This window comes from Pygoscelis adeliae, unplaced genomic scaffold (assembly GCF_000699105.1).
Source record: "Pygoscelis adeliae isolate BGI_AS28 unplaced genomic scaffold, ASM69910v1 Scaffold140, whole genome shotgun sequence".
Lineage (NCBI taxonomy): Eukaryota > Metazoa > Chordata > Aves > Sphenisciformes > Spheniscidae > Pygoscelis > Pygoscelis adeliae.
In genome coordinates this window covers 2,266,511-2,282,279 of record NW_008824044.1, presented here as the reverse complement: position 1 = coordinate 2,282,279, position 15,769 = coordinate 2,266,511, and the positions used below count along the sequence as shown (strand labels likewise).

General features: G+C 35.9%; 1 protein-coding gene across 1 annotated transcript in view; it reads left to right on the top strand.

Moving 5' to 3' along the window:
* The window catches only part of NETO1 (neuropilin (NRP) and tolloid (TLL)-like 1), a 192,816-nt gene that overhangs the window by 127,055 nt on the left and 49,992 nt on the right, over positions 1 to 15,769 (top strand). The window contains exons 3-5 of the mRNA XM_009333501.1: positions 3,160 to 3,213; positions 4,818 to 4,955; positions 12,089 to 12,337. Coding sequence (XP_009331776.1) covers positions 3,160 to 3,213; positions 4,818 to 4,955; positions 12,089 to 12,337 — 441 coding nt within the window. The remainder of the gene's footprint in view (positions 1 to 3,159; positions 3,214 to 4,817; positions 4,956 to 12,088; positions 12,338 to 15,769) is intronic.

Genomic DNA, 15,769 nt, shown 5'->3' with positions numbered 1-15,769 from the left:
CTCCAGGAGCAGCAGGGAGGCACGGAAATGTAACAATTATTCGTCGAAGACCCCCAGGGGCCTCAGGCTGCGTGGATGGGACCCCCTCTCCCGCCTCAGCTTTGCAGAGGGTCCACTCTACTGAAGGGGCTTGACTGGCCACAGTTCTTTCCAGCACCTCTCTCTATGCCCACACCTGTAAAATAGCAGCGCTATGGCCAGGTATTGCTTGTCCAACAACTCTTCGCTAGGCTAAGCCATGTCTATGCCAAATCACAGCCTCCAAAAAGCTGCCTGGCCAAGAGAGAAATCTCTTAACGTACAGCTTGTAATGGAAAAATGCACAGATCCAAAAAGATGCAAAGATGTGTAGTCAGAGTGGCACTAGAAAGCATGATTATAATTACACCCGTGATTAGGAGGAAAAGGGGGAGGAGGAAGACAGAGAGAATGCAACAAGAAATTTGGTGGAAACTTCTTTAAAATAATTCCCATACCCAGATAATCACAATATTGTTGCTGTACTGTCAAAGCTTCCCAAGTGACGGTTTTCAATGAGCGAAGATTGCATGATAGGTCTCTTCGGGGTGGTTTTGTTTGTTTGTTTGTTTGTTTGTTTGTTTTCTCTGTGAGAAGCACTGTTCTTTTCCCATGGCTTAAGAAAGAAAAATGCAAGGGGTCATAGAGTAAAATGTACTGCCTTGACTGCTTAGGCAAAAAATATTGTGTTATCTTTTCCCATAAAGCCCGTAATTTTAATTACTTTCTGGCAATATACAGATTTTGGTGACGCTGGAGTTAATGCCACTAAATCAAGAGGCTTTTTCTATCTTTGAAATACGGGAGAAGTATTTCACTTCATCTATCCAAATGTTAGATATGATATGCCCAGAAAAAACTTAGTCTCTTAGTCTCTTCTTGTCTATTACATTTTATTATCAAGATTATTTTGACTCCTTATTAATAATCAATACTGACATGATGATATGTAAGTATAGCTCCCTGCTTTGGAATAACATAGCTCTGTGACTTGGAAGCATCCTTTCTAGCGGTTACAGCTGGAATTGAAAAGACCTGTGTTTTTTCTGTCATCTTGGTAGTAAAATCTCTATGACTTGGACCAACTCTCTTTACTTCTCTGAACTTCAATTTTTTCCATAGAGAAAAGGAGGGGAGAGCTAATAGATAAAGGTGTTTGAAATGAACCTGTAAGAATCAGATATGACTTGTTATTAATTGCCTAAGAAGAAACATTTCTCACATGGGCTTTGGCTGTTGTGTACCCTATTCTAGCTTCCATAAATTTGTGGGCAGAAAGAATGCCGGCAGCTGGCTCCATATTCTAACACCAATCCACCTCACACTATTGAGAAATTAGATTTTGACTGGTGAGGATTACAGGCATAGATGCAGTATGTTCACTGCATGAAACACAAGCTAAAGGAAATGAGCAACTTAGTAAACGGGCGAATCCTGCATTGCCTTCAGATTCTGACACAGCTGGCGGGCAGAGTCCCAGCTAGCATGTGTTTCCAGAATCCATCCCGGAGGAGAGTAAGGGCAGGAATATCTGGTTAGCATTCAGATCCGAGCAGAAGATGTAATGTTCTCACTGAATGCCCATGACACAGAAGAGTTTTTAACTACCAGCTCTGCCAACATCCGTCTCTTAGCTGAGGGATTCAGAAAGACACAGGGGCTGTGAGCCTGACCAAGAAACAGTGAATATGCTGCCAAGCTTTCATTTTCCCAGAACTTCAGCCTTTCCCTGCTTAATAAGGTAGCCATCACCTGTGCCTCAAACCCTTTGTCACACGGGAAGTGTCAAAGGCATAGAAATAGAGATCTCAATGCCATCAGAATACTGGAAATATGGAGACTGACTTCCTTGGGGCTAAAAATGGCACACAATTTGCAGTATAAAAGCTGAAAATGATGAAAACACCATCTTTGAAAGGATCATTTTGGTAGCTAGTTACTAGCCCATGATGACTTTTGGTGCCTCTTGGGGATAAGAAGAGGAGGAAAGTATGCCATTCAGTTACATTTGTTAAAGACCACAGGTCCATCAATTCCTCATCATAGTCAACAACACAAATGGCAGCTGATCGATCCAAAATACTCAGAATAAACATGCAACTTCATCTCCACTTTAACTTCAGTGCAGTCTGGGCACTATGTCTGGGCTTAATGCCAAACTAGCTGGGGTCAAAACCGCGAGCACTCCAAGAACTGATGGATCTGTTATCTTATGCTCTTGCTATCCCACTTTCTCCGATAGACAAAGAAGATATGGGTGATGACCAGAAAATGATATTTTCAGTGCATGATTTCTTCATCAGGTAGCTAGCTAGTCACTTTGATCTTCCAAAGCAGTCTCATTATGACTGGCCTAAGTGTTTACCTCTTAGCCTTTTGTAGTTAAAATATTATATTCGGAAACTCCCAGAAACTCAGAAATTATCTCCAGGTTGAGGACCACCTCAGAAAGGTCACATTTGTTCCCAAGAGGCAGAGCTGTCCTATCATGGTTGGAGAGAGGAGACTTCTATTTCTGAAATGGGCTGCAGATTCACTGCAGCACAAAGCAACACCCTCTTGACAAGTCAAACAAACTAGATTAATGAGACTGTTAAACACACACAATAATTTACTTCACTAGGGATTTGCAAATGCTTTGATGGATGTGAAGAACCCAACCCCTCACTTCTCTCGTACTCCCAGTACTCATTTTCAAATTTTATTATGCCATAGCAAGAGACGTTAGCGAGTCCAGTGGCACTGAAACTTAGCAGGCCTTTGTCTCCCTCTGTTAAAAGCAGCCACTTTTCTATTATTGGCCGAAGCTATGATTATATAAATAAATATTGGTAAAATATTTTTCTCTAACATTAAAAAAAGAAAAAAAATAGGAGGGAAATATCAGTGCCTGGGGATTTTGTTTTAAATCCAAAAGATCTCCTCTTTATTTGGATACATTTACAAAGATAAATACTTACAAGGACAGATCACAAAGAAACTTGTTTATACAAAATATGCAATTTAAAGATGCAAGTAAACATGAAACTTTTTTTTTACAGTAATTCTATTTAATTTGTAATCTTCTAAGATAGATGTTTACAATTGATTTGATTGCAGGCACTATCACACTGTGATATCTAATGCGTATTTCTCTTTCAGTTGTAGCAAGTCTAATCATCCTACATTTGTCTGGGGCAACCAAAAAAGGAACAGGTATGTAAACTTCAGCTTTTTGTCAGATGTTATATTAGAGTCCAAAGTATGGATTTGAGTTGTTAGTTTAGTTCTTTAAATTTTTAGTAGTTCACCTACTTCCAGTGTCTCTCCTTTGTTTATTTGTTTTGAATATTTGTGCGCCTGTACACACACGAAAATCCAGTGGTACTTTTTTTAACAAGTTAGTGACCTGATCTACAGCTAGACTCAGCCTGACTCTAACTAAAGACTGTAAAGTGCCCCCTCTTTCAAATTGGGAAGTCCAGTTTAGGCACTGACCTATCTGCACTTAAGATCTTTTTGCTTGTTGAAGTAGAATTCAAAATCTGAAATTTGGTATCATGGGTGCATTTGTGCAGGGTGTGGATACAAAGAGGTTCTTAAAAGCCTTGGATACTAAGTGTGGTGAGAGCCAAGCACGGAGAGTTGCTAAGCACAGTGTATGTCTGAACTTGTGTCTGAATGCTCAGGCCCTGCGGGCCTGAATTCATTTCAGGAAATTAGGATCTGTGTTGTACTCAGCTTGGATACAGACCAGAAAGAAAGAGAAACGCTTGCAGAGCATAAGGCAGATCTCAGATAGTTAAAATCATCCTTGGAAGGTGCCTGTCTCCCTCCACTGATCATAAGAGGGAGCTTCAAATAACTTGGCTTTACACATCAGAGGCTCAAGTTAGATGGGACGTTCCTTGGGTCAGGAATACCTCATTCAGAACAAAACACAGGCGTCCTCTTTGGACACCTGTGTGAGGTCTAGAACCTACTATCCTTCCTTGTAATTCCAGCCTAAGTATTTTTCTCTCTGAAGAATCCATCTTATTTTAGCCCACTTGTTAAAGCATGATGCCCAGGAAGTGATCCTTCATCTTCTTCAGCCTGAACAGACTCAAACCTTTGTCTCCAGGCTCTCTGCCCATGTGCAGAAAGGAGTGCAAGAGTTTCAGGGCTAGGAAGAAAGCAAACAGGAAGGTCTGACTCTGCTCTCTGATGATTCACCTAAGAGGAGGAAAGTTCTGGGCTGTGATTCCTGGCCTCAGAGCTATTTATTAATTTTACAACAAACAGCAAGATAAAAATAATCTATGAACCAGAATCCAGGAATTCCCCCGTCTATCTCTGTCTGGTGAATATGGAGTCAAGCTGCTGCGAATTTAAAACAACTTGTATATTCTATCATAATTCTGTGGTTTTTTTTCTTGATTTTGTGACTCTGATGTATTCCTATGCCACGGCACGTAGCTTGCTGATAGAGCACATGCTTGAGCCTTTTGAGATATATGAGTGGGAAATTCATGTTTCTCATTTCTTGAGCATGTGTTTTCCCAACAAGGTTATTATTTTAAAACCAATATAAATAAGTCTTCCTAGACATCCAAGCCTCTTCTCTGCTTTGAAAAAATGTTTTAAGAATTATGTGTTTGTACCCCTAAAGAACAGCCTCATTTTCCCCCAGGTCAATGATCATACTCTTAGTCTCAACAGGAAAAAGCTGAGGCCACTGACAGAAGGGACTATTTTATTCTGTAAGAGAGTTCTAAGTGTCATAGGGACATAATAATTTGTGACCTAATTATATAATGCTTAATGTGATCATTTCACAGAAAAGCAAACTACTGCCGAAGGACAGAAACCAGTGCAGTGTGGAACTTGGACAAAATATGCAGAAGGAGGCATCTTCACTTCTCCCAATTACCCCAACAAGTATCCTCCTGAGAGGGAATGCGTCTACATTATAGAAGGTGACCAGCTGAAGAATCTTTATTTTCTATCATCAACTGTATAAAAAAAAGTGTTTTATTTTATTATATGTGAAGAGTTGGTAAAGCCTATATCATGATAAATCTTTTCAAGACACAAGATTTAGAGAAGCTCTATCTCTGCACTTTTTCTTTTTTCTTTTTTTTTTGTAAAAAATTTAAAAATTTTGTAGAGCATACCAAGAAATACTGGAACATACTTGATTTATTTCCTGACATCACTCATAAATTAGTTCAGGTGGTAAGTATGCATGAGTCACTTAGTAATAAACACAGTATAATTTATTTCAGGACATTCAGAGAATGAATAGAACCTAAAATGCTGTAACATGACAGAATAAAGAATATTTTAAAATGAGTAAAAAAAGTGAACACAGGAAACAAAAATGCTTTTGACTTTCATATAGATATTTTAAACTTATCATAACTGAATCAGGGATGACAAGCATAGCTAAGCAAAGTACAGTAAAGAAAGTATTACAGGAAATATCTGTATAGTGAGTGTAAAAATTATTTTCCATGCAATTTTTCATAAGAAACAAAAATAAATGAAAAAATCCAAACCCAAAACAAAACCAGAAAAGAATAAACATTAACACCAAACAGCTGTAAGACACAGTTTTTAAAGAGTAGACAGTTGCAGACACGGAGGTGATGTAAGAAAGGCTAGAGGTGTATTACAAGCAAGTTACACCATTTCTTTTCATCAGTCTTAGCACAATGGGTGTTGAAGGGATTGTTGTAAAAATGAATCTGTGGAAAGTAACAGAGATTAGATACTGTCACAGCTTAGTAGCAGAAAAGACGAATCAGGTACAGAATGGTAAGGCATTGGAACCAGGAAGATTCATTCATGAGTTGTGAAAACATGCAGAATACAACACTGACGCTTGTTCTATCCATGCTTGGTTGGGCAGAATTATTAACTACAAATGATGGAAGCAGGAATTATGGAAATATTTATTCTACTAAAGATGCAGGTAGTATCAAGAGAGATTTCCAAAGGTGTATAGCTGATTCAAATTGAATTAGCCGCTTTAGAACCCCCACTAGGCCCTTTTAGAAACCAGTCTTTCTTTCCAAATCTAGTGCTGAGTTACTAAAATAAATATATTTCATAAAAACCTTCCAGGGAAATGATGGATAGTAAATGTTGTATGTATTGTTTAGGAAAAAAAATCACAGCAAAATGACTGAGATCTCTGAATTCCACTTTAGTCTAGGTAACCTGACTGAAGTCAGAAGTATAGAGGTGATTATAAATCATGGAGTCAAACAAGCCCTTTAAAGAAAATTTATGCTTGTCCAGTCTTTCCATTTGAATCTGAAATTTAAACAGATGTATGGTAAACATTTAAATTATTTCATAGTTTAGTAATTGATTTAAAATAAAAATAGAATTTTAAAAAAAGATAAATGTATAGATTCAATATGTACTACTTAGCGTTATACTTTTTGTTACACTTATGTTACCAGATTCAGGTCTTTTGCATATATTGATCAAATTATCTTTCTAACTTTCCTGTAAGACTGGGAAGAAGTAAGCCTATTTTATCTTCAAGGATCTGAAACCCAGAGAAATATTTTATCATTAAAAGAAAAGGTGTGGGGAAAAAAAAAAAAAATGACCATTTTTGTAAACCTTAGCCCAGTGTCTCATGCCATAAGGTGTTCCTCCTCTTAGTAAGAAGGTGCCTGAAAACGCTTTATTGTAAAGACCTTTGTCTTTATTATAGTAATTAAGTACTTATATAAATATAGTTAATAAGCTGAAAGGTGACAAAATACGCTGTTGCAATAACCTAAGTTAAAATAGCCAAATTGGAAATGTCTAAGAACAATTTAGGAAGGAAAGATTTAGTCAACCAACTTCTATCATGAAGATGAAATTCCACGTTGACGAGTTTGGAGCAACGTATAGTAAAAAGAGTAATCCAAACTCAACAGACATCTTGTTATATTTTATGGGAAAAATCAATCTGGCAAAAAATTGCATATAATTTCTTACGACATTGATATTTTCTGCTTCCTCTCCAGCCATAATCAACAATTTGGACTGCAGTTGGGTATTTTAAAACCTATGATGATAGCAGCTCTATCAGTATATAATTTGATGAGAACCATGCATTTTGCACAACACTTTCAGCTCTGATCTACCCGTGTCTATTTCTAGCTTCTAAAAAGATCAGGAATAGTTATGTCTGAAAAATGTCACAAAAATAAACAGAGATGTAGTAAGATGTCTGACCAATGAAAAGTGGCAGTTTTCAAAAAAAGCAAAAGGAGAAACACTGGAGGACAACAAAGATTACTTTGTAATTACAGTCAATTATTTGTCCATATTTATTCTTTTTACAACATATAAAAAAGCCAGAAAATGATAAAGAAGGCTAACAAGTGAAAACTTTTCCCCATATCTTTTATATTCTGTGGCACTGATTGGCATAAGGTATTGAAGTTAAAGGATTGCAAAAAAAAAAAAAAAAAAGGATTAATGATTTTACTAATAGCAATATCTCTCAGGTCAGATAACAATCTATGGAGTGGATAATCCTTGCTAATCCAGGACATAAACATGCATTCAATTTTAGAGTAAGACAGAAACATGTCCATATGCATCTCATTTCTATATTTATTACTGAGATTCCAATATGCTTCAAACAGCTTCTGGCTGCTGTTGAATACCAAATACCAAACTAGGGGGACTGTTGATATGATCTGTAATAGCATTCCCACATTGCTATCTCCCCTTTGTATGTCTTAGAGAGTTCAGCATACTAGGACTGTATATACCATACTGACAGCTGTATGATGTGAGTTTAAATACATATACGAATCATCAGGTTCCTTCCTGCCTGCCTGCTTTCGTCCTTCATTTTTTGCTATCAAACACAATCTAGGGCAAATTCTGATGGCTTCCCTCAAACACAATTCCTACCGACTTTAGTGGACTGGACTGAGGACTCCAGCATGTAGTGTGTTGTAATAAAATTGAATTTCCTCTTATGAAACAATTTTTCCCTCCATATTGTAGCTCATCTTAAATGTATGCAAGCCTTTTACCATTTCAAAATTACTTTGGTGAAGTAAAGGAGATGGCAAAAACTGCCATGATCATAGACTGTGAGTTTCTAAAAGAGAAGAGGATTTCTGACTGCAGAGGCTTCTATCCTAGCAGTCAAAGGCATAAGCAGATCAAACAGCTAGAAGTTTCTTTTTCTTTTCCTTTTTTTTTTTCTTTTCTTCTATTTTAGTAGTAATATAATTAACTATTGGAACAACTAGGAATGTTAAAGTCCAGATTGGATGCCTTTCTAAAAGAAATCCTTTAGGTCATCCAGAAGTCATGGACTCAGTACAAAAATTATAATGCCATAGAGGAGCTTCTGGTGAATCCCATCTGCCTTTCAAAATGCATTGAGAATTTGTTCTTTTTTTTTTCTTTCAGTCTTATTGGGCATATAGAAAACATAGGAAATACCTGAGTGTACACATTAAATTCCCTGTTGGGCCCAATTTCACCCTTGTTTCGCATATTCGTGACTCTAACCTGGCAAAGTTCACAGCTGCCCAGAACAACCGCAGCACTGGCAGCTTTAGCCTTTGCCAGACTGCAGAAAATTTGGCATGTGTGCTCCAAAGGGAAATTTGCACAGGAGATTTTGTAGGAGCAAAGGCATTTGTTTGTGTTAAAAATATTTGGGGAGTGGCATAGCCATGCTTTACACAATATATCTTAAGAATTTGTCTGGAAATCCTGTAAGTGAAATACCTGTAAGATTTTATCAATTTTTCAGTTTTTAATAATTAAATGTTTATTTATAAATATAGGTATGGACTAGAATTGCTTTACAGAGATATGAAATAAATCTTCCACATTATATGTTTGTGGACATTTAGAGTTAGCTCTCTTGAAGGTCTTCCATGTTTTCACTGAAGACCATTAAACTTTTTAATCCTAGATATTTCATAGATGTTAGAAAATGGTCATGCATCCCTGTATGAAAAATCTCTGCTCAAAGTCCTTTTGTATTTCACAGTGATTTTTGTGTTCAAAAAGTTTTCATCAAAACAAGAGAAGAATCCTCTTTTAAAAGGAGGTTATAGGTGGCTTTCTTATAATAAATAATATATATTATATATTATTAATATTATTTCTTATAATAGATAATAGCTAGACAACCAGAAAGACCAAGGATTATTGAAAACTATTAGTACTGTAGCATCTGAGATAGGTGGGGGTAAGTGTTGAGTTCAATGTCTCATTTCCATGCAGTCTGGTAAATTGAAACAGATTTCTCTCTTAATTTCAGCTGTCACTTACACAGACTTAGAAGCTGATCAGAATTAAAACCATAATTGTGTGTTTTTGCTGCAACTGTTCTTCTACCGCAAGTTGGAACCCAATGCCTTTTTTTTCATTGAATGTAAAATCTCAAGACAGCACTTGTGTAAGATAATTAGATGAAAAATATGACAAGACATGCAAGCATTAAGTAGCCGTTCCATGGTATTAAACATTTTTGAAGAAAGATAATTGAAAACTAAATATGGAAGATTATTGTAAAATAATTTTATGAGACCGCTTCCATATATTTCATTTGGACTTGACAACAACTTTCCCTGATATTGTAGCCACAGAAAACATTCTGAAGGTGTGAATGGGCTTTATCTGTGAATAAGGATACCAAAAATGACCACTCCATCCCTCCTTTTCTGATTAAATGGCCAGATTCCAATCCAGTCTGGAAGAATTGCATATTCTGGGCTTTTTGTTTGTTTGTTTAGTTTTGGTTTTGTAATAATAATACATTATTATTAGTCATTATTCTGGACTTGTTCTCACTGTATTTCTGTAAGTTTTACTGTGACCACGTTTGCACACAATTTGTTGCAAAAGCTGTGGCACAAGATGTGTATTTATACAATACCTGTTTGTTCTAGCTTGCGTTTGGCAAAAAAACCCTTTGCTAAAGCCAGAGTATAAGTCTGAAATGACACCTTTTTCACTAAAAGGAAGTTAAAGTTGGGAGTTTGAATTGTGTGTTTTCATCCCTTATGGTCATTTCCAGGAAGTTTTGAATAATTTTGTTTCTTAGGTAGATTATTGCAAACAAAACATTTAACCTTTAACTCTAAATATCGTACAAGATGAGGCACAGAGGTGCATTTAAAAACACATGATGAAAAGGTGCATGGGTGCATGTATAGCATCCCTTCCTCCCTTTGCCCGATCTTTTGTGATCACCGCAGTCCGCACAGTTACAGAAACACAAAGTGTTACATTCCTCGGGAGAGTTAGGAGAAAGGACCTCGTCCTGTTGCAGAGCAGGCTGGGACACAGGCAGTACCTATACTAATACCTAAAACAGGTCAGGAAATGTTCACCGGCCTTAAGGCTGATAGGCACACTCACACACGTACCGATCAACTCCTTTCACCCTCCCGGTCAAGAGTACAGATACAAACTGCTCCCTGTGAATGGTCCTTGACTGATGCGAACCACCACACCATGCCTAAGAACGGGTTTTGGCAGTTCTCACTGTCATGGCCAAAATGATGCCAGAAGGTGATCTTAACGTTTAAGGAATGTGAATGGTCAGTGGTCCAGCCCCCAAACTTGTTCCCCAGCCTCGTTTTATTAACGTTTAATTAACCCAATTATATTAACACTGAAAGTAAAGCTATTAAAATAATCTTCTCAAATAACGTGTTTTATTAACTTGCTTCTTCAGTGCTTCTTATAAAATGAGGCTGTATTTATTAAATGAAATAGTTGTAAATGGGATCTGACTGTGTGTTCTTATGTAAAGATTATAAGATTTACCTAATGTCTTCTTATTTAGTTCATCTTAAATAGTCTCCCTTCTTGTGTGAGTAATGAGCTCATCCCAAAAGCTTCAATATAAACCACTTCAAAATACATACAAGATGCAGGTTCTGGTCACACTGATAGTTTTCCTATTATTCCTGAGGAAAGAAATGGAAGGATACCGACTGCTGGAGTGGCAGCAGTTTCCATGTTAAGCTTATGCACTCAGCTTGGAGTTTGATCTTGCATGTTTTCATGTGAAAAGAGTGAGGACTCAGGCAAAGCTCATAGCAATTTCAACCTCTTCTAATATGTGTAAAGTGTAGGACATGATCCCATGAGAGGCACAGCAGGCAGCGGCACAAACAAGCCTTGCCTTAGCAGAAGGCTTTGTGAGCAGAAGGCTATATTGCATCATGATCTAGACACCGAAGGCATACATTTTTTGCTATGGACAGGATTAAATGTAGGAACAGTGTACCCAGGGATGCTACATGTTAAAATTTGTAGACAAAGCCATGATTTTTTTTTCTCTTTTTAAGAAAAGAGTGTAGTTCAACCAGTAACTCTTTTGCTTTATACAGGAGATGCCAGGGAATATTTGTTTTAGAGATCATTCTGACTGCCACTAACCTTAGTATCCATGAATAAAGATGTTTTTTATGTTTAATTAAGTGACCACTATAAAGTTTCTTCAAGGTTTTCAGTAGAATATTGTTTGCTCTTTAGTTAGATGTTAATTTTGCTTCATCCTTATCTAGTTTCTTAAGTGAGAATTCACTGCACTTGTCTTTATGTTTCAAATGAGATGATAAGTAATTCTGAGTATAAGCAATTACACTCAAGCTTGTCATTGACTGCAATACATATAGGAACAGAATTTGTCCTTCTTACTATAGCACAGTTCTGATCAGTTTTTTCTTCATCTTTGTGAGCATTAGATAAAAAAGTATTCTGATTAACATTTCTCCCCCCCAAATATAAGAAAACGCTGGTTTTACAGACGCATAAGTTTCTTAGAAAGATTTTGTGTTTGAACCATTTGTTCCTAAACTGTATTTTGCTTTACATCATAGCTATCTTAGTTTTGCTAAAAACTGCTGTCATGAGCACTTTTTTAAAGGAAAAGAATAGACAAGTAAGCTGATGGTGTAAAATCTATAAAAATATAGATGTACTAATTTTCAAACAAGTTTTTAAGCAAAATGTTAAGATGCATACAAAATATATATAGTTGATTTTCATTTAAGTTTGAAGGGTTTTGGTTTAGAAAATAATAAGGTAATTTTCTTTTCATCTCTAGCTGCCCCTAGACAATGCATTGAACTACACTTTGATGAAAAATATTCCATAGAGCCTTCTTGGGAGTGTAAATTTGACCATATTGAAGTACGAGATGGACCTTTTGGCTTTTCCCCGATCATTGGACGTTTCTGTGGACAGCAAAATCCACCCATGATAAAATCCAGTGGCAGATTCCTATGGATTAAATTTTTTGCTGATGGTGAGCTGGAATCTATCGGGTTTTCTGCTCGGTATAATTTTACACCTGGTGAGTACAAACCATCACACTTTGATAAAAAAACTTAGCATAGTAACCTTGCTAATGATGTATAATTGTGCTGTTGAATAATATCTTTAACTGGGACTATTTTTATTATCAAGGAAAGTATTAACAGATAGGAAAATGATAGAAGGTGTATCTTTTGCATAACAAGTAAGGCTTATTCAAGGAAGAAATTTTCAATACAGGTTTGTCCAAGATGCATACATTCAGCCTCTGCAGTTTTTAAAATAATTGTTTTCAATCAAATTCTATTATAGAAAATAATTTAAAATATTTCATGGGAAGTTATGTGTTTTATGCTTGATTGTTACACTGTGCAGCTTGTCTTTCAAAATGATCATTGATAAAGTATTCTAATAAAAAAATGTAATTATCTCTGAAAATTTCATCATTGCTTTTCCACTTCACCAATCATTTCCCCAACTGAGGAGTGGAATAGTTCTCAATTTTCAATAAAGCAAACTCTTACAAGTATTGCCAGAGGAAGCGTGAGGTTCAAGTAGTAAAATGTATTACATATTTTTGTAAAGAAGATGTAAATCTTAATTGTAATTGTACAATTATTCATTGTCACTTTTAAAATTTAATTCATTAAAGTAAAACAAAATTCATAGTCATACTTTTCATTAATTCCTCTCCTCCCCCCATTTATTAACAAAGGATTGCTGATTTTAAATTTCATTTTTGGCTGTGGCTACACTATACTGCACTGCACTGCTGGATTTGACGTAGTTCTGTACCTTCTTATGTATTGAGTGATGAGTCATACCTTAATATAGCTCTCTCTAAAGCACTGTAATTATTATGTAATTTTGTCAATTATGTCACTATTGTTTCAGCTAAATTGTTGTATTAGATGGAAAAATATTCTTTAGAATATCTGCTAAAATTAACAGGCCCCAAATTCTGCTTGCTTAATTATTCCAGTAGCATCATAGAAGATAGCAGGACTACTTGAATGTTCCTCTATGTGGTTTTCTTTCCTTAATGCAAGGAAAATAGTTATAAAACTACCCAGCATATTTTAATTTTCTTTTAAGTCAAAGATACTGTCTTCCAGAGGGTAAATATATTTAGAAGGTTCAAATAGCAACAAAACACAGAATTTCTGTAGCAAAAAACCTGACAGCCAGATATATGTATCTATTGTAAATGCAAAGACAATGGTTGAAATTTTACTATATCCACACATACTTGTCTCTGAAAAGTGAGTTAAATTTTTATCTCATTTACCATGGCTCTGTGGGCTTTTGCCATTTTCCTCCCCACCTCTGCCAAAAGTTCTTTGCTTTAGATTTCATGTCCTTCTTGTTTCAAAAGGTTATGTATTATGGTTGAAGAGATGTTCATAGCACAATCTTCAGCTTATTCTGTCTAAAAAACTCTCAACTGAAAAACAATTTCATGGACCATGTTTTATCCTCATTCCTTTTCTACTGATGTAAGGTGGATTTCTACACAGAGATCAATGCTGGTAAATTGCTATAGCAGCATAAATTATTCCAGACTTCAGATGGAATAGCTATGTCTTTTTTCTTTTTTCTTCCTTTTTCTCTCTTTTTTTTTTTTCTCCATAGATTTCAGTAGGAAGCTGTGCAAATGATAGAGAGTTTCTAGGAATATTGGCCAAAATGAGAATATGATTAATCTGACAAGTTCAAAACAGCACTGCTGCCTCCTTGATCACCAGTAACAGGAAGCAATTCTCATTCCCCACGATTACTTGACCAGTCCTTTATCATGTAGGCGTGGATAAGACTTGACATTTTGAGATCTGTTGTCCAAATGTGTCCAGTGGGAGGGGTCACTGTCAACTCATCAAAAAGAGTGATGGCTTTCAAGAGTGTATAAAAGAGTAGCATAGAGAGGAATTACCTCCAGAAATTATCACCAATAACCCAAAGTTATGAACAAAGTAGAGATCAGAAGAAAATTTTCAGCTAACCTCTCTTTAAAGAACGTCAAGAACATCAAGAAAATGATGCAAAGCAAGGACTCATTTGGAAATTATTGGTGTCTAGAGCAGCTAAACACTCAGGGGAGATGCAGTTTGTTGCATCCATCTCACTGCATCCATAGGTACAAGCAACACACCCTGCCTAACTGCAGCCTGCATAGGAGGCTTTTTACATCCCAGTGACACGTGCAACAGAGCTATTTCTTTAGTACCAGCAATCTTTGATGCTCCCCACCCGTGTGGTCCCCACCAACCCCTGAAATGTTCCTCAGCTGCCACTTTTGCATTCGATATCTTGATGGAGGCTCTGGTTTGTTTATAAAGACAAGAAATGTCACGTTGAATGTGTGGATGTGTGGCAAAATTTAAAAAAAATTAAGTAAGTAAATTTGACTAAATTGAAGGTGAAACCATTTATTATTATTTGAATGGTACCTGGAGAAGCAGGGAAAGAAATTATTTACTATGTCTCCGGGGTGTCCAAAACCAGATAACTGGAGGAAGTTAAAAAAATATCAATTAGGGTATCAGGAAAAATGTTCCAATGAAGTTCTATTAGTCTGTGCAAATGGAAAGAGCCCTGTCACCTGAGGCATTTTAAAACTAGTTTGGACTAAGTCCTAAAAAAATAAATTATATAGAACAATCCTAAGGAATAGACTAATATTTTGCAATTACTAGAACTTTTCTGTTTAATAGGTTCTTTGACTCCTTGGTATTGAAATGGTTGGAACTCCATCCACCGATACAAAAGTCCAGTGGATTTCAACAGTCTCTCAACAGGCTGGGGTTTCAGGCATCTTGAAACAAACAATTCTCTTGCCATAAATTCTGTTCCATTTAAATAGATTTTTTTTTTTCAGAGCACTTTTAAACACTCTAAAAGGTGAGATCTAGCAGAAGAAACAACTTTAATGACAAATCCAGAACTACACACAAAACCAGCACAAACACACTTAGTAAGTGGTAAAACTACTGAAAATTTTGCAAAAAAGTTCCTTATTAAGAGGATAATTTAGGCTTTAATTTTTGTGATTTTATGAATTATAAGGTTAAGTAAGATGTGGTTGAATGAAGTTGTATGTATGGTACAAAGATTGACTATTTTAAATGTCAAAACTCTGGGTTAAGAGAAGAAGTTGTCTTTTTCTTTTATATTATTACAGCTGAATACTGGTAATAACCAAATGCAATTTGGTTGTAAAGTAAATTTTCAACCATTTTGTATATATGAGAGCTTATAAGCAAAATGAAACATATTTACTCTTTATGTACTATTTTAATTTTATTTTTTTGTTAAATGCTGATATTAACTGTGATCATTTCTAAATGGAACTATCTGAACCTATGAAACCTTCATAAATATATACAAATATTTTGTTGTTTTTTTTTTTAAATCTCATGTATAAAAGAAATAACATTTCAAACTACAATATTTTCAGGTTGCTCTGGTTCGTTTT